Below are 20168 nucleotides of genomic sequence, written 5' to 3' on the forward strand. Positions count from 1 at the left end.
GTCAAAGTAAAACTGGAACAATAGATTAGGACAGAATTCAAATATTCACAAAGAGGGGTCTTAAAAGAAACGAAGCTCTAAGTTGTTCAGTGAAGTCTACTTTAATTTCAGCTACTCCTAGCTGTCTATTCAATAGGCAAGCTAACTTCAGTTTCACATAGAGTACTGTAGTTTTAATATATTTCAAGTTGGTTGAAGGACACTTTTTAAAAAAAAAGAGACAAGTACAGAAAAAAAACTTAATGCGTCAATATAGCCACACCTTCAAGCAAAATGATGATAGCTCAATGCAGTTGACGCAAAAATGTAGCTTCTGCTCAAGTTAAAAATTTCAGAACTCATTAGAAAAATATTACACTGACTAATGCCATATTGCATTCCCAACACTGAACCAGTTTCACCAGCTGATGGCATTGTTACCCAAGAGTTACTCTGCTTACTTTGAATGAGATAGAACAGTACATTTTAACATTCCTCTCTTCCCAGTCTTGTATTTCCCACCAGATTCATTATTATTGGCATACTGAAGGCTGAAGTGACATGAACCCTTTGTAATAACAACCTCCTTGTAATAGCTTTTCAGCACCAAAGCACTCAAGACTACATGGAGAATTTTACAGGGAGAGCATACACATCTTCAATATAAACGATGAGCTAAAAACCAATGGATGAGGGAAGAATTATTAAACCCCAAGAAAAATACTAAATTGATGAAATGCACAAATGTTAGTATTATATGGTTTCTCCTTTTTAATTCTTGTGTGGTCTAGAATGGTGGGATTTAGAAGCTCCACATGCTCCCCTGTCACCTTTAAAGACAGTGGAAGGAATCTGGAAAGAAGATTTTTAAAAAAGCAAAAAAACGTAGAAACAACAGGAACTCAGTTTGTTCATTTTAATATCTTCTCATCCACTTTTAAAACCAGCCATCTCTTTCCAGGTAATCTTTGAAGTTGAAAACATCTTAATGCCTATGTGAGTTTTTGAAACTCTGGCCAAGTACATTTTGCCACATGGTCTCCCAACAATGAGAAAATTATCTGGTTTTGAAAGTTATCTTTGATTTCAACACGCATGGTGCACTCAAAACCAAAACGAGTGCACAAATTCCCAAGTTCACATCCGAAACTAAAATCATTCTCAAATCGGATAGTATATGACTCTTAAAAAATACACTTTACAAACCTGTTTGGTTTTTTGATATACAGATGTGCACACGTACATTTTCAGTCATTTCACTGATCTGTAGTATTGCAATAGCCAAACAGATATTCAAGTCTGTGCAATGGATCTCTTACCCTAAGTGTTTTAACTATACACACAAGTTCACAACATCCACCTTAGAAACATACAGGAGTAGGATAAAATTAAAGGATGATGCAATGATTTTGCACATATGCGAATATCATTTTAAACTGAAATCTGAAAAGAATGACAACCCAGCATGTTAACATGTAAAAGTCTGCGCAAAGAGCAGGGCGGTGGGGGTGGACTTGTAACATGGCGTCTGTTCTGACATCTTGGAGGGGAGGGAGAAGAACGCACATTGCCCTTATCAAAATTAAATTCCCTCCACCACTGCAAAAGTACATAGAAGCCAAAAACATTTCACGTAGAATCATTCACATTAAGTTGTCAAAATATTGACCGGCTGCAGTTTCTCTTTTTAAACAAAAGCTCAAAACTGATTGAAATGGCAAAAAAAAACACCAACTCTGCATACAGCCAAGTGCATTTTGAAGAAAAGCTCTTGTTCAAAAAAATAAACATTCTTATATGGTTCTCCTGCTCAGTCCATTGATTTTTTTTAAAAAAACTATGTTTAGATGGCATCTCTGCATTATCTCCAAAAAATGGACAGGATTAAACACTGAAGGGTAAAAACGGAGTTTCTACTCGTCTGATCCCACAGTTCTCTTCGCTCGCTTACGGGGTGACCTCCTCGGGGAAGTTTTGTCTGCGGAGAAATAAAATTAATCCATAATTAGAACTGCTCTAATTTACAGTGCCTATTGATTGAGAAATGCAAACCAAATTTTCAGAAGTGTTTCATAAAAATATAACACCTACAATGCAGTAAGACAGACAAAATTAGCCAGCTAAGAGATAAAAAGGTAAGACAACTAGCTGTAGGTCAAAGGACGACAGGCATTTCTCTACATCTCAAAGACGATTGTTAAATATAGTTAGGGAGGTAACACAAGCACAGGACAAGGTGACAACAATATACCACAGCTGGAATGGAGATTTAATGGACACTGGTGGTGCCATTCTGCATTATGCTCCAGCCATCTAACCAACTGAGCTAGTCAACTCTCTTTCATCGACAAGTTGAAAAAGAACTGTAGTGTCACTTTTCATTTCCTGCTGCAGTTTTTGCAGCCTTATAAGGTAATAAACAGGAGGTGAACAGTTTGTTTTCTGCCTCCTGTTACTGACAGTCCAAGCTCTCAAATAAAAATGCACTTGCGTGACAATTTTTCCCTTTCCTCATGGTCTCTCCAGCTTTACTGCAGAGACCAATAGAGGGGAATTTCATTTGTACCTGATGAATTGAACCCTGTTTAAACAAAAATGCTCTTTGTTGAATGGGATCTTAATTTCCAGACTAAATCAGGACCAAACATTTGGAATCAGTCATTTCAGAAAATAATTCAGTGGTTGTAACACAAAATTTCATTCAGGGCTTGTTCACAGCAAAATGTACTTCAGGTTGCTATGCAGTTATTTCAAAATAAACATTTACAAATGGGATGGTAACAAGCAGATGAAACAAAGAAACCCAATCTTTAAATCAATATACTGTTAGTAGAAAAATGTGTCAAATGCCCACAGTCAAATATCATGAACCTGAAACATATTTTGGCTCCAACATTTAATTGCTGGAAGATCTGTACCTATGAACAAACAGGTACTGAAATTTGACTGCCATAATTAAGGTTAAAATACTGGATTGCAGTATGCAAAGATAATGTCAAACCCACAGTATTTATTTAGTACAATTTAGACTTGTTCTTTAAGACTATTCCACTAACAAGGCATCAAAATAAGTGGATATGGAGGATTAATTTTCTAACAGTTACCAATCCTAGATACAACTTTATGGTGACTATAAACTAATTGAAAGTAAAAAAAATTCAAACCAAGGGCTAATAGCTTTAAACATCTGTAGAATTTTAAAATTTGGTGCCATATATAATTTTGTTCAACTTTATCTCTTTTGATGCTACACAAGCATGCTATAGTACTGCCTCTGCACTCGTGTATTCAGAAGACCCGCAAACATAAAAGAGACTGACTTGCACTGAAAATAGTACTTTTCATGACCTTAATGTCCCAAAGTGCTTTATAGCCAACAAATTAGTTTGAAATGTTATTACTATTGTAATGAAGGAAATATCACAGCTAATTTGCCCGCAGTATGTTCCTACAAACAGCAATTTGGTAATGAAGTGGTATCTATTCTTAGTGACATTGATTGGAAGGGTACATATTGGCTAGGACATCAGGGAGAACTCCCCTGCTATGCTGCACTATAGACTCTTTTTGACACTCACTTGAGGGGAGGAGAGGAAGATATGGTTTAACTACCTTGTGCAAAAAGGCAACTTGGACAGCGCAGTATTCCCTCAATACTACATGGTCATGTCAGTCTTGAATCGTGATCAAATCCTGATGTTGGACTCGACCCTTTCTGACTTGGAGAAGTGTCCTACCAATGGATCAGTAACAGATCAGTGGTACTATTATTGGTTCTGCATGCTTATCCCCCTCATTGTAGGATTAAATAATATTGTCCAAAGTATGTGTCACCCTGTTTTCCACAAAGTACAGGAATACCTGAAGATCATGGAAGTGGAAACATTAAAAGTGTCAGCAACCTTACTAAAGAGTGACTTTCCTAATGCATGTTTATATGAATGGAAGAGATCATGCTGAATAAAACTATATACTTTACCATACAGAAAACTGGCATGGCAAGGAGGTACAAAGCAGAAATAATGCATCTCTGATCATATATTACAGATTCCAAAGTGCATTTAATGCAACACAAATAAAATAGCAGTATTCCAACCTCAATTTTGAGCTTTTAGTAAAATATACAGGAATAGTGGAAACATTTGATCTCACCTCGTCTACTCTGCACTGAAGGCATAAGAAAGGCAAAGCAAAAGATAGCAAATATATTAGAATCAATATCTTGAATATAATTTTCTTTTGAAACAGACTCTGAAGCATAGATACATAGAAGAGCAGTAAGATAAGTTTCTCAAATTTGGTGGAAGTGCTTCCACTCAAGCATGCAGAAAGCCAGCTTTGGTGATATTCTTTCCATAATTAATAAGCACATGCTAACAGATGCCCAAAGCAGAAGTGACAGCACTTGATACATTTTAGGTTTATGTTCAGTAATGCAGCTACCATTTTTATTTTAAAGGTGTGGTGAGAGGAGTTCCAGATGCATGGAATCTCTTTCACAGCAATACACATTGCTTGGCTGATGTATATTAATCTTAAGTGGACTGGGAGGGTCAGCCTAGATCCTGCCGATTTGAAACAAAGAAAGATTGACATATTGTGGTTTGTATAGGTTTATAAATATTGGCAAAATTACTTTGTGGCATCAATCAAATCAGTGCCGTTTGAAAATTCATTGCTTGCTAATGCTGAAATTTCTTCAAAATTGTTAAGTAACAGAAATTAGGTGGGCGTGAGCATAAAAATGATAGGGTGCAGAAGGCCTGAACTACACTTACCGGTAGTTACAAGACAACAAAACAATGTTACAAGAAATCTATAAATCACTGAATTTTACTTAGGTTTTTAAAATGAAGTTGTTCAAAAATTTTATACAAAAATAACAGGCTGACAAAACAACACTCAGAACAGCAATAGTAACAATGCAGCTACAAAAGATTCACCCACATTCAGTCAGCAACATTTGTAGTTGCATAAATGAGAGATTCATTTCATGCAAAATATGGCAGATTAGAAGGGGCGCTTAAAACAAGCTGCAGTACCAATACAAACACTTGAACAAAACATATTAGTGATACAAATAGTATACTACAAAGTATGATGGGAATTCTGCAGCACAATTCAAATTTAGCAAACATTCCCAACCCCTATTAAAAAAAGAAGAGGGTAATAGATTTGCCATTCAGAACATTTTTTTCTCCCGAGTTTTTTAGTGTGACTGTCAGTTTATGAAAGTTGCTTACAAGTCACAATTATATCAGACTCCTACATGGATGCTTTGCATAAAGAAGTTCTCTATACACTTAGTCATTTTACATTTGGTAATTTTAAGAGGTCACTAATCTCAAGTGATAACACCAGAGTCAGTCTCTTATTTATCACAATTTCAAAAGTAACACCAACTTAATGGCAAACATCAAACCAATGAAGGCCAGGCAACAAAGCAGTTTTGATGTAGAACATGGAACTGGAACTCTGTCCACTTTCAGATCTTTCCATAACCTGTATGTTACTTACTGATTTGATTTAAGGTTTCCTGAGGAATCCAACTCATGTCTACATTATTGTGGTTAGATGTACCCATCTCTACTTTGGAAGTTGGTCGCCTTCTCTAATTGGGAAAAGAAAATAGTTGTTAAAGCCACCAAATGCATTGATGTCACCAGTTTAAATAGACTCCTACTATTCACATTAACATTTTAAATTGTTGAACTTGCAGGTTGAAAGCGAGGATACAACTCAAGTATTACCAGTCTGAATGTAAATCATAGTAAGCACGAGGCCTAATTTAAAAAATAGATGGTAAAATCCATTAAAACGTTTTGACGAGCATTAAGAACGCCCAGGGATGGCTACGTGGCAGTGAGGCTTGCTGCAGTGCAGCATTAAACAATTACAGTGGTACAGGCTTTCCAACGTGGCCAACTAGGGCACAGAGAGATGAATGAGTCAAAGTTTTGGAGGCGGGGGGAAAGACAACAACTGTACCACTAAACAGCATGTTCAGCAGCATGACCAAGTGAGTGGAATTTCATATCTATCCTGGTTAAGTCAGATTAGGATCAGAATCACATTGCAGAAAGAACAATCACTGGCATTATTTGATGGCTGGAAAAAGGAACCTTAATACTGAAATTATCAATGCTGTTTACTTTAACTTCATAATCCAACTGTAAACTCCTCGGTCAACAGTTGAATGCCTGTGTTATCAGAAGCAAGGTGCATTTTCCAAACACTTCAATGTTAAACCTGATGACCACTGTTTTGGAATAATTACCCTAAGGAAAATGTTAAATGCCTGTCTATGTAGTGTTACAACCCCAATAAATTCAAGTTAATTGGTTTGACCAATTAAATTAGCACAAGTACTTCATGAAAATGAAAATGTTTCATTAAAACAATACAAGCTCTAATAAAGTCAAACAATGGATTAATTTATCAAATTGTATAAAAGTCTAGGCATGTGGAAAGTTACTTTACAATCTGATGTTCATTACTTTTCCATTACATAGATTGGACTCTAAACTGATATAAAAAATTAAACATGATCAAAAATAGTACCCAAAGTGTTAGTTTTTTTGTGGACACTGTGCGTTGTACCCGAAGTCACATAATTAATTAGCCACCGTGCAAACATCAAACACACCTCTGGAATACAAACATGGCTACAAGAAATAATATTTTGCGGCTCCACATGCCAAAAAAATTCAGAGAGATACCAAACCGAAATGTCAGAAATTAAATTCAATGAATTGACGTACTTTTCTAGATTCCAGAAGCTGATGAATACCAACCACAACAAGTAAACCAAGGCCAGTCAGGAACATGTACAGGAAGATTCTAGAAATAAGAGTGTTTAATGTTAAAATTCTGTAACTGAATGGGGTGCAGAGTGTTACCAAAAAAAATGTACATCCATCTGAACAGAATGGAAAAGTAGGCTATTTTAAATTTTTAAAAAATTCAAGATATAAAGTGAAATGCCAATTTTCCTTTGGTCACAGAACACATTGCTTGCTCTAGAAATGAAGTTCAGTGATAAGCATTATAATAGAAGCCCCAGCACAAAGGTTTTACATAAATAGGCCTGTCGACAGTGAAACGTATACCAACAGACTTTCTTTAACTGACCGCAGACTAAATGTGCATGATCAGCCAAAGGTTACTGAAAAAGCAGTTAATTGAGGATAACTAACTACTATTGAGAAGGAGCTGTAACCCTACAAACAGTTGGAAGAATTGCAAAAAGGTATAGGGAACATGTGACTCATCTGACTATGGGTCCTACCCCACAGTCCTGCCTCCTCCCTATAACTTTAGGGACTTGACTACCAAAGGTATCAGTCATTCTACTTTGCTTTAACTGCTCTGTGCAAGAAGGTTTCAAACCTCAGAACATGCCAAAACCATTCCCATCTAGGCCTTAAATGGGAAACCCTATGGTATGTTTGTTGAGAAAGTGCTGACTAGTTTTGAGTAATTTCAATATGAATTTGTAAAGCTGTTCAGCTAAATAATACTTAATTCAAAGCTTCAAACTCATTGAATTCTATTGCATAGTTAAGCTAAAATATCGCTCGATATTGTCTAAACAAGTTTTACTGCACTATGGAGGTTGGGAGAAAGATTACCTACATGCTTTAAAGTTCGGCAGATTTTTTCCCCCAAACTATGTAGGAACTCTAGCGTACTGTTTGCAAAAGATCAAAATGGTGCAGTAAAAGTGTGAAACGATATGGTCACATATTTGAAGGTGAATTCATTCAGACTTGCTCGAACAAAAACTAAATCATAGATTTCAAGTAGAAACAGATTTACAGTCTGCAGAGAAAGAGTCAAGTACTTGCAAATTGAGTAGACTGGGCATGTTCAATTACTACATGGATTGGAATGGTTTATTCAAAACATGCTTCACTGATACATTCCAGTATATCTTTAAAAATATAATCTATACAACGTCACACACCAGGCCAGGTGAGGATGCCAGTTTCCTTCCCTAAAGGACATTAGTGAACCAGATGGATTTTTCTGACAATCATTAAACTCATTAAACCAAATATTTACCAAATTCAAATACTACCATGGTAGGATTTGAACCTGTGTCCCCAGAACATTATCTAGGATCTGGATTAATAGGGTATTGATAATACCACTAGGCCATCGCCTCACCTATGAGTTTTGTTTTAAAAAGCTGGCTTAAATACGGATGGACACAAACTCATACATGCAACTGAGCAAAAAGGCAGAGACACTTTCAGTTAAAAGTAAACATTATCATCTAAGCAGACTTATCCAATATTAACACCAGAATGTAAACATGGATCACAATGATTTTGGCCATTTTAACACTTACACACTAAACACCTAGTACTCTCCTACAGTGCCCTTTTCAAATTTTAATTAAGTTGTTTAATAATGAAAAAAGCCTTTTGAAGGTCTTCCAGTTTAATCAGTTACAAGATTATTGCAAACTGAATGGACTTTGTTCACAAAACCAGAAGTTTTGGCAGCCAAACAAGGATAGATCACTTCACCAACACAAGTATTATTGTGCAGGTTTTAGCTTCTTAATTCCACAGTCTGCGGTCCCGTACCCAGTCCTTCTGGTTCACCCTCTGGTAGCATCTAGGAGCTCTGTGTCAATCTTTATTTATTACTTTTTATTAAACTTTGTCTGAGTTGAATACTCAGAATCCTGTTTTTAGTATCTGCTCATCCATTAGGTGTGAGATTGACAGTCAAGAAGAGGTCTTTGCTCAATTGTGAAATTAAATGTTCATGCATTGAAAATATTGATTTTTTTTATGGCTTAAAATACTTCGTCAGGATTTCAGTCACTGACCATCGCACTATAGTCAGTAACATGCTTTAGATTTTATGGTGGGTTTGAATCACACATGTGATCTCCCAAAAGCCTGGGAAAGGTCCAGCCCAAAGGCTGCTGGATTAGGGATGTACAGTCTGAAATTAAATACAATAACTAGTTAGAACAGATAAAACATTCAACCGGATTTTAAAAATCAGTTAAAGTTCTAGTGCAGAAAATAAAAAAGATCATTTCTCAAACACTTACGTTTCTCCGTCAAGCCCATCTTCTCGCTCAGTTATCGTAACCGTCTGGTTGAACACAGCATCACGGTAAATGTTACCCTAAAGGGCAGAAAAATGTCATATACAGCAACCAAATTGCAGACAACATTTTATGGTACTGCCACACAACCCTCTGCAAAATAAAAACAAACTATAGATCGAGGTGGAAGCACTTACAGTGGCATCCCTGTAGTTCAGGTTGATTACTAGTCCAAATGGCCGGCCACCCATTGGTTCAGCAGGGATAAATGAATATTCAAATGTAGCTTGGCGCTGGGACTGTACCAGCGTGTTCAGTTGTAGTGCTGTGAACTGCAATCGAAGACAGACACTTGCATTATTTCCCATTTGCGACATTCTCTTGCATTATTCTGCACTACAGGTAAAGGCTATTTGCTGAAGAAGGAACACACATTGGGAAACAGACTTCTGCAGGAAAGTCAGTGTCCAGATGGCTGAAGTTTACATAGTGAGCTACGTTAGAAATCTGTTGAAACCAAGACTTGAATGAGCTGCCACAGAATTTAGGAGATTCCACTTTCAACAATCAATAAAATGGGTGGAATGTATGCAAGATTACTTGACCACCAACCCGATTTGATTTCAGTTAGAAGTTTTCATATCATGTCATATGTATCTCATTCAGTCAGGAGTCTCATTGAAAAGGTAAAGTGCTTACATTCTGAATGTAGAACTGATAATCCTGAGGATAACGAAACGAGGCATCCAAAGACTCCACAACAAATTCTTCGTTGCCCTTATTGGTAAAACCAACCAAGAATTTCACAATGTTGTTAGCTGGGAAATCTAAAAGACAAGTAAAGTGGTTATTATAAAGAGAACCTACAATAATCTTTCAAATGCACTCCCATGCAGATTGAAGGGATGAGAATTTTACAAAGATAAGAATTGCCACGATAGTAAACACGAGCTTAAAAAAGCAAATTCGAAAGCAATACATTTACAATTTAAACAGATAATTAGGAGTTAAGAAAAACCAACACCATAGCTTAATAATAAAGCCATCTTAGTTAAAAAGCTGAATTAAAGAGCAAAACAGCCAAATTTCATGATCAGCAGCAGATGGGGTGACGACTGGAGCCAAGCTAAGGAGTTAGTGAAATCTTATGCTGAATTTGGATGGTCTTTGGTCAGACACACTCCAAACTGGTTCGGTACAATTTACTCAAAGGGGGGGGGGGGTCAGGAGGGAGTTAACATTCTGCCTTTATTTTCCTCCTTACCTCTGTCTCCTTTCCTTATACCACACACACATCCTTCTCTCTCACCCTCCCTATATTATTCTGAACCCTTTATAATTTCAAAATAAAAAAAATCTTGCTTTGCACTCCAAATTTTTACAAGTGCTTTTATCCTGATGTGAAACATTTTGCAATGAAAATGGCCAAATTTCTTCTTTTCTATATAGAGTCTTAAATGCAATTTTATATATTTAAAAAAGAAAAATCACACAATGCAATTTGGTGGCTTAACTTTCACCCCCATGCCACCTCCAATTGACTTTCCTGGCCTGACATACAATTCCACTCCACCACCTGACTCGCAGTACCTTACCTGTGGTGGAACTCTCTGCTCTTTCCCACCTGAAGTCAGAGGGTCTCTTCCTCCCAGACCCAGGCTTTTTAATAATTTAACTACTGCTGACTTCAACAATTTTCATCTACTTAGTGCCTTTAATGTAATAAGATAACCCAGGGTACTTCACAGGACCACTAAGTGTGACACCAAACCACTTAAGGAGATATTACATTGGAAGGTTAGAAGTCTGATCAGAGGTAGGTGAAGTGTCTTATCAGGTAAAGCACAGTAGAAAAGCAGAGATATGTAGGGATAGAACTCCAGACTTTGGGACCTAAGCAACTGAAGGCACTGGCACAAATAGCATAATGATAACTGGGGATGCAAAGGAGGCCAATATTTGAACAGCACAAATAGCAGAAGACTGTGGGGCCAGAGGAGTTTAGAGGACTTGCAATCGGTGTTAAGACGCCATCTTTTTATTTTGATGTGTGGACCAAAATATTTCAAATCAAGGTCTATGGAGGAATTGCTAACTTTTAAAAACAAGTAAATGTCATTGCACATCATATATGCATGGTTGTTTTCTTCAAGCAGTAAGGGAATGTGCACGCGTTCAGACTAAACTTCAACCAGAAACAGACTGCTGATTAATTTGGGTAATCAGGACCAGTTGAGGTGGTCAGAGATCATCAGCATGTCAAATTCTGACTTCATCAGTCCAGGAGCCAAAGTTTGTGAGAGACCAGCACAGAGGAAGGAGGTCTCCAGGCTACAACAGGCAGCAGCTCTTATTCTTAAAATCTGATTGAAGATTTGTAGCTCAGGTATCTGTTGTTGTGGTTCTGCTCGCCGAGCTAGAAGTTTTTGCTGCAAACGTTTCGTTCCCTAGCCAGGGAACAAAACGTTTGCAGCAAAAACTTCCAGCTCGGCGAGCAGAACCACAACAGCTCTTATTCTTCTCTATCTATAGCAATATAACCAAAATCTGAAAGATAGCTAGCTATTCTCTCCCACCATTTGCTGTAACTGTTAGTTGCCTCCAACTAGTGACTGAGAAATTGAAAAATTAAGTCAATTATCCCCTTCAAGGAATTGAAAGAACTTGGATATGAAGTTTGATCAGAATGACTAGGAAGCCAAAGGGACACTTCATCAGATCCCATCGACTAGTGCTTTTGAACTGTGCCCTCAATATTTTTTCCTTCACAGATGTTTTGTTTGTCTGTACTTGATAGTAGTATCTACAAAGAGGTTAGAGTTTTACTAGTAGAGTTATGTCAATAAATAATATTATTTTGCCTGTGGTTAGGATTTATTTGTAATAAACAGTTGCTCGAAACACAGGGTTTTGTGTTCACCCAAGTTGGTACTGTGATCAGAGCTTTAACCCCAGGATTAGTGGGGCCTGAGTATCAGTACAATTTCCAAAGTGGTTGTGACACAGCTTAAGACGTGGACAATGTTTTGATGGTCAGGTGTGTTTTTTGTGCATGTGAGATGGTGGTGGCAGTTTGATTGAAGGAGATAAATTAAGAAGATTGGATATTGAAGTCTAAAGATAATATAGGCATGACTGAACATTACAGGAACGAATGAGCTTAGACAGGGGAGAAGCCAAGCCATAATACAGAGGTGGAAATACAAAGTGTCAAGAGGACAGTAGGCTGCTCTCTCTTTACAGAGAGATGATTGATAAGGAATTTATCTTGAAGATCACCACATTTCAGACATTCAGAACATAGATCCTTCATGCTGACCTCAGCCAATATAGGTGTTGAACCCATGTTATTGATATCACTCTGCATCACAAACCAATCGCCCAGTGAAGATAGATAATAAACAGTCTTCATAATAACACAAGCAAGGTCAGAAGTTCATCCCCGAATGAAACGTGATAGCAATGTTGCAAACAGACTGGCTTATGTTTGTTGACAGGGAGAGGGATAGAGTCAGTGGCTAGGCAGCAGCACTTGTAATCAGAACTGAAAACAAGGGCTTCAGCTTTCCCAATACTTATACTCACCCAGTTCTGTGCAGAAAAAAGTTTGATCATTTAATAAATGGTGGGAGTGAGATAGTGGTGAGGTAGATCTGGATGGCAGTGTACACGTGATTATTGATGTGGTGTCTTCAGACGTTGTGAAGGTAGGTATTGGAGAAGTAGGATGGGGCCATGCATCAACTTTTGGCAGACAGCAGTAAGAAAATAAATCATTGCAAGTCATTCACTGGCTGCAATATATAGAAAAGGAGGAAACCAGACGGTAGCAGCTACATGATAGCAGAGAAGTGTTGGAGAATGAGAGTATGATTGACCATGTCAAGACTGTAGGCTCAATTGCTTTTATCTTTTCCTTCTGCGTTTAGAACCAAGATGGGCAGTGGAGTAGCAGCACTGCACCCTAGCTCCTGGCCTGGAGCTTGCCTGCTTGGTTTTATTTTACTTTCGGTTTTACTCTTTAGTTTTACTTTCTTCCCTACTCTTTGTTGGCCATTTTGGCAAAGCGAGAGCAGGCTAAGCCTCCCAAGTATGTGCAGCAGCAAGAGATGGCTCCTTGGGGACAGCGAGCCCTTAAACAGTTCATGATGGCAAGTGCTGGCCCCATGGTGAGAGATGGCACCTCAGCAACTTCAATATTGGTCAGTTCATAGCAGGACTCGAGGTAGTGGAACCAATCTTCATGATGTCAGAGATGGCAAGGCAGCCTCCGCTGTTGGCATCGGAATTGGGATGTGGTACTCCTAGCGGATCAGTGGGAGCGGCATTTGCATTGGCAGAGGCGTAGTAGGCCTGTTGTGGCACTCCTAGTGACAGCCCCAGAATGGGACTGCTGGAACGGACTGCGATGTGGGGTGACTGGTGTGCCCAAAGCATGCACCGGAATCCCCCATCGCTCCCCACCCCACCCCTCCATCCGATGTCAAACGAGTACAAGGGAGTAAGAACTATTTGTTGTTGTATTCTACTTGTATTTTAATATCACCTGCAACTCAAAATGGCACCAGAGTGTGGCGAGATACTGCACTTTTCACTGTATTTATTAAATACAAGTGATAATAAATCATTCAACTTCAATGTATCCTGGCTCTATATTTGTTGTAAACAGTCAATTCTAATTTCTTCCAGTTCTAATGAAAAGGCACCAAAATGAAATATTAATACTCTGCAACTAGGGCAGCTTGGGATGGGCAATAAATATTGGCAAGTCAGCAATGCCCACATTCTACAACAAAAAACTTAATTCCTGACCAGTCGAGTGTTTCCACCATTTTCTGATTTTATTTAAGCGCTTTTGAAGTACAGGCACTGTTGCAATTAAAAAAAACACTGGCAGCTAACTTTTGCATAGTAAGGTCCCATAAGCAACGATCAAGTAACCAGTTTACATGACACTGTATAAACAATGGCAACAGCCAAGTACCAGGAGAAATCCTCACTCCTCTTTAAACCATGCTATTGGATCTTTTATGTTCACGTGGGTGAGCAGGTAAGGTTTTCATTGAACCCCTCATCCAAAAAGAGAGCAACTGTAGTACTCCAAACACTGGTGGAGGATCAGCTCAGATTTTGTTGAGTCTTTGGAAGGAAGTTAAGCCTGCAACGTTCTGACTAGACTGGCTCTAAGTTATCACAGAGAACTTAGATAGTGAAACAGAATCCAAAGGATTGTGCAGAACTCTGATGTACTTATGACAGAAAAAAAATTAAGCGACTTAGCACAGCCAGTCACTTCTATGCATTCCAGCCAAGGAGTACTGAACAGCAAGAATTTAAAAAAACCTTGTAAAATATATGTGAAGCTAAAAGAACAAGGACAGTCAACTTAACAGTGCAATCAACGTGATATCTATTGAATATGTAAACTGATCAACACTATACTTCGGCATTTGTAGATTAGATGGCTTAATGTATCTTATGCTTGCAACTGTTTTCCCTACCTTCTCCCTTCACAAACAGAATAGTCGTGTCAGCATTGGGAGAAGCTTTGGGTTCTCCAGATGTCAAGTCATCTTCTTCCTCCTCCTCCTCCTCTTCTTTCTCATCTTCCATCTGCATTGGCAAACAATATCACATTATCACAACTCAGAAAAGCTACCAAAAATAAAGAGATTCATTGTAGCTCTTGAAACTGTCCAACAATGTGCATGTTTTCTCAGTCAAGAACATCCTCAGATAATGAACGGTGGGTACCTGACCTATTCTATTTGAAGGAAGGTTTAATTTTTTTTCTAAGCAATTTGATCAGAGACCTTATTAAATGGCTCTCGTGCAGGTGGGTCTTGGATTCAGACCGCCTGGATAAGAAGTGGGGCCACTACCACTGCATCATGAGAATCCTGAATTAAGTTACAGTATCAAATACTGAAATGGCAAACACCTGTTAAATAGAAACAAGCTCACAATTATGCTAGAAATGAAGAAAATTTTGCATGTTTCAATAGCTTAAACTTTAAATTATGACCAAAAGTTAACATCTTAAATTCTTAAATGAGTTAGATTAAATCCAAAGCAGGTGTGTGTAAATTGAGATGACAAAAGCAAAGAAAATTTAGATATGAGTACATGGTAAAAGGCGTTTAAGTTAATTGTGAACATGCATACATTAATGTCCACGGTCAATTTTTGAAGAGAACCTGTTCTCTGGAACGTTAAATAAAAATGCAATCCATTGTGAAATCACTATACACAACTAAAACTTAAACTCACGTCTTCAATCATAACCATACCAGAGGTTATGGCAATGATGAAAACATATGATCAGAAATGCTGTGAATGTGAAGTGCTTGTCTTTTTACATCAGGCCAGAACTGAAAAACTCACAATGTCTGTTGGCTCATCCTCTTCTATTTCTGCTTCATCATCTTCATCTTCCACGACAGAATCATCAATACCTTCCTCATCCTCTGTTGGATCATCTGCAGCAACAAGAAGTCTTGCTCCTGTTGATCCCAAACAAAAAAGTATATTACTTCCATGAAAGACAGGAATTTTGAAGAGGAGAAAGATATTTCAAATTTCAAATATTGCTCCACTTGCAGGTGCACTTTTCTTCATTTCCTTAGCACCGTGCAGTCTGCTTGCATGGACTTTTACAACTTTACTTCTGCCAGCATTTATTCTTAGATCAATCCAAGCAATGACAGTTAATCATATATTTTTAAACAAGCGCATTCAATGGATCGCTTCCATCATGGCACTTGCTGTGACTCAAGGATCAACAGCTGAAAATAAGTTATGTAAGAGTAAGAAATTAAAGGGAGACCGCACTAAAGTTTAGTTCTTTCTTTTCCCCAGTCACTGAACAAGATTTTTGATTCCCTTTGAATTTCCAATTAGCTTTCAGTACAGCCCAGTTCGGCATAACCATTTGTTGAACTCTAGAATTAAGTTAATGCCACTGGACTAGTAATTCAGATATCTGGGCTAACACTGAGAACAGTGGTTCCAATCCCATTATGGCAGCAGGAATTTTAACCAAATTAAGAAATCTGGAATCGAAAGCTAGACTCAGTCCTGGTGATTACAAAACTACCGTTCACTTGTGAAAACCCACTTGGTTCACTGTTGTCCTCAGGGGAGAAAATCCTTACCCAGTCTGGCCTACAAGTGACTCCAGATGCATAGAAATGCCATTGACTCAAGTGCCCCGTGAAATGGCCAGAAAACTACACCTAGCTGGAGGGCAATTAGACATTGGCAACAAATCAGACCCTATGAGAGGATATTTATATAAAAAAAAATGCCTTTCAAGCAAACCAGGAAAACAGGTAAGACTTGATTCAGTAACTAGGCGATTCAGGCACTGTGGGTTAGAGGCTTGGATTAGAAATATAAGGTGAACTTGCACGACAATTAAGATTTCATATACAAACCAGAAGCATTCCATTTTGAACCTGGACTAGTTTGCGCGCCAACATCAGAGTTACAAACCCAAAAATATATAAATGCATATGGGAATGTTTTATCAAAGGATGAGCTTTAATGCAAGAGACTAGATAGATTGAGTAAATCTGTTTTCCATTACTATCTGCAGAAAAGAAACCAGAGATATTTCGTCTTCAAATCAGCGGCGACTGGAGAATGTTTTGAAGTACCACCAACTGAAAGTCAAAGCTCAAGCTTGCCTCAAGTGCTCGACACGTCTGTGATCAGCTTTACCGTCCCTTACAAAAGGCAGCAAAATATTTAGATAAGGCATAATGCAAATGTCATTGGAATTGGAGAATTAAACATTTCTTTTTCAAGAAAAAAGATTCCCAAAACATTGGGAACTTTATGGTGGTACTCATTCCTCCTAAATCAAAACTCCCAAATTAAAAAAAGACCCAGATCTTGTGGCTTGCAATCGTCAGTAATTCTCTCAAAATGATTAACACTGGGACCAGAAATTTGTTGTGATAAGCTTTTCAAGTGGGCACCCTATTGATATCTTCCATCACACCATCAGTGATCAAGTGAAAATTCAAACTGATTATAATTCTCCCTTTTACATCAGCCCTGTTCCAAAAACCTCAACAATTACAACTATACCTTGTTGAGAGTGTACTTTTAATGGTGTACAAAGTTCATAATTCTAGCTGAACAGCCTTACTGGCCAAGAAATTAGGTAGAACAGACAGCCTTGGAGTCAGTATCACAGTAATGACTGAGACTGCTTCACAGGGCACTATTTAAAACATTAGTGATGATACAAAGTGCAGAGATATCATTAAATTTAAAAGGGCAGAGAAACAGAGATTGGATGGGAAAAATGGCAAGTGAAACTTAATGCAGAGATGGGTTAAGTGATATTTTGGAAAAATATGGAGAGACAGCACAAAGAAGAATTATAAAGGGGGCAAAGGAGAATAAACACCTGGAAGTATAGTTCAGTTCATTGAAGTAGAAGGGCATTTGAAAAAAAAAAATCAGTTAATAAAACATATCCTGCACTTCATATACAGGGTAGAGGGTACAAAAGCAGATTCATCAAATGGTGGAGCTAATTAAAGGCTGAATAGTCTACTTCTGCTCTGACATGTGCATAACTCTGATAACATTTGTATATAATATGAAAATATAATGTTAAACAATGAAGCAGTCCATAATGATGAAAGATTTTATGCGCTCCTAGTCCATTTCAAACACCCTCGCTCAGCTAAGACCAAAGCAGCAAAATATTCCCCCATTTTATTCCACCCAAGGAACATGTAGCCACAACATATTCCCCAATAGACAAGCTCAGTTACACAAGCTTCCAGTCACAATCTGGAGTCTCTGTCGAGGAATTATCCCAATAATTAACTTATAAGCTTGTATAACATTTGACAAGATGCCTCAACTTGCATGCAGCACATTAAATTTGGCAATTGCGATTGCACAGGATTGAAATGTTGAATTGAGGGGAAAAGAAGAATGCAAGCATCCATAAATATAAAAGTTGCTTAAATGGTGTTAATGTATACAGAATCAAGAATTTAAATGACAGAGTTTAACAATTTTTCGCTATAAACATGTGAAGGCATGCAGATAAATAAAAGTCAATAATTGAGATTAACATCAGAGGCCTCTATTTTGTTCAATGGCACACCAAAGTAAAAGACTAAAAGGGCAACAATTAATATATTATGCTAAGAGCACTTTAATTATGTGAATAACCAATTATTGAAAGCATATTAAAGTCTGAAAGAATATGGTCTCATTAATCTATCAAGATTGAAAAATTGTTACAAGTAGGCTTGAGCTACTATAGCAAAAGCAGATGCAATGCAACAGGGTGTCAGTCAGCCAGCATCTCTTCAGAATATGTACCAATGCTTGGGTACTACTTTGGTGTCATCAATGATGCACGAAATGGAGAAAGAAATAAACTTTCAAGGTTTCATTGATTAAGCTAGAGAATGGAACTGACTGGAGTGTTCTAAACAGTTGGCTTGGAGTTGTTGACTGAATGGACTTCTTGCTGTGTTGCCATGACTATGACCACATGTTCTTCATGAGAACCAAAAGGATATACCAACAACTCAATCACCATGGCGATGTGATGGACATTAGACTGCACTTAGCTGGAGATGCAGAGTCACCATTCTTGAGAACCCAGCTTCCCATTACCTTGAGCTAAATGGACAATTTAAAGCACAATTACTAAGATCCCAGCATTCTTAACACTTTTTCTGGGATTTGGGGAGTGAATATCTATTGTTAGCACAAAGGCTGCTGCGATTGTTTTCAAGTGTAAACACCTCATACCTTTCCAAATGGAGTTCCTTTAAGAAATAGGAACAGGAGTAGCCTTTGGGCCCTTCAAGTCTGCGTCACCATTCAATAGCATCATGGTTAACTCCTAAAAGGGCTCTTCTGGGTAAGACAATTCAAGCGTGTGGCGGATAACACATAGCTATCATTTAATGGATTAAAAAGTCTATGAACTCACTACTCTGTTGACATTACCTTTTGAATGATACAAGTTCAAGAAAACTGAACAATTTCTCTGGAAAAGTGAAATCAAAAAAGCCTCTAGTGCATAGCTCAGATTTTTTGAGAACTGTTAGATCAATTAACTGGCGTAAAGTTTCAAGTCTGATGAAACCTTTTTCAGCTATTAATTACAGCAGTCATGTCACAAACAGGACAAAACCATACCATCATTCAATAAAAGATAACACCTAAAAATTCCAATTCAGCCTATTTCTTTTTTATTTAAAAAAAAGGCAGCCAAAGTCACCATTGCAATAAAGCAACGACAAACATTAGTTGCAGAAATATAATTTGAACGGGCCAGTAGGAGAGAACATTGCCACTGAAAGAGGAAAAAAAAAGTGTAAAAGTTGAATGACAAACCACAGAGGATGAGAAAAGACAGGCCCCTGGGGATGGGAGTCAATGAAAGAGGATGAGACAACGCTCTTGGCCAAAGGAGACCAGCTCCTTTAGAGGAACATGTGAAGAGCCAGCACTGACACGTCAGCTCTAAAGCTGGCGGAGCTGCACCTACCCCATCCCCCCCCCCAAACACACACACACAGTTACAACCCGGAGTTAGACAGGAGATTAAACTAACCACCCTCCCCCTGTGTGGGGAAGGTAGCGGGGCCCGCTCCCCGGACGGTTAAAAGCCGAGCCTGCAGCCGGTCACCGAGAGGCGCCAGGTCAGGTCAGGTCAGGTCAGCCCTGCCCCCCACCCCCCCCACCCCCCCCCCACCCCCCCCCCACCCCCCCCCCACCACCACACCCCGGGGCCGCCTTGGTAACGGTCACGGCTCTTACCCGGGCCGCCTTGCTGGAAAAGGCAGAGGGGGGAGGCCAGCAGCAACAAGAGCAGGAGGTTGTGGAGCCTGCCCATGGCTGAGAGGAAGCGGCCCTGTGTCTCTCACTCGCTCGCTCGCGGTCCGCCTCAGAATGGCGTCTGTCTCCATCCGGGCACCGGGGGGAGGCGGGCGGGACAGGGGTGAAAGGTCAGGCCCCGCCCACCCGCAGGTCAACCACCTCCACATCCACCCGCCGCTCATTTATTTATCTATTTTTTTAAGAAATCATTTGACTAGGAAACGCTGACAATATTATTAAATTTTCCAAA

At 38.6% G+C, this 20168-nt stretch overlaps 1 protein-coding gene across 1 annotated transcript; it reads right to left on the minus strand.

Moving 5' to 3' along the window:
- Nucleotides 1-881: 881 nt before the first annotated feature.
- ssr1 (signal sequence receptor, alpha) lies at nt 882-20018 on the minus strand. The gene is made up of 9 exons (XM_060849973.1): nt 19859-20018; nt 15434-15552; nt 14551-14662; nt 9749-9876; nt 9247-9381; nt 9053-9129; nt 6741-6819; nt 5497-5590; nt 882-1957 (listed from the first exon to the last, which is right to left on the minus strand). Exons 1-9 carry the CDS (start codon nt 19932-19934, stop codon nt 1893-1895), a joined length of 885 nt encoding a protein of 294 aa, XP_060705956.1. The 5' UTR covers nt 19935-20018; the 3' UTR covers nt 882-1892.
- Between the last annotated feature and the right edge of the window lie 150 nt (nt 20019-20168).

Source organism: Hemiscyllium ocellatum, chromosome 34 (genome assembly GCF_020745735.1).
Source record: "Hemiscyllium ocellatum isolate sHemOce1 chromosome 34, sHemOce1.pat.X.cur, whole genome shotgun sequence".
In the NCBI taxonomy this organism is placed as follows: Eukaryota; Metazoa; Chordata; class Chondrichthyes; order Orectolobiformes; family Hemiscylliidae; genus Hemiscyllium; species Hemiscyllium ocellatum.

Coding starts and splice junctions, on each gene's coding strand:
- ssr1 (XM_060849973.1), bottom strand. CDS start 19,934: ATGGGCAGGCTCCACAACCTCCTGCTCTTGTTGCTGCTGGCCTCCCCC. Junction 9,382..9,748: donor ATCAGTTCTACATTCAGAAT/GTAAGCACTTTA, acceptor CTTCGATTGCAG/TTCACAGCACTACAACTGAA. Junction 1,958..5,496: donor GGAAACCTTAAATCAAATCA/GTAAGTAACATA, acceptor ATTTCTCCGCAG/ACAAAACTTCCCCGAGGAGG.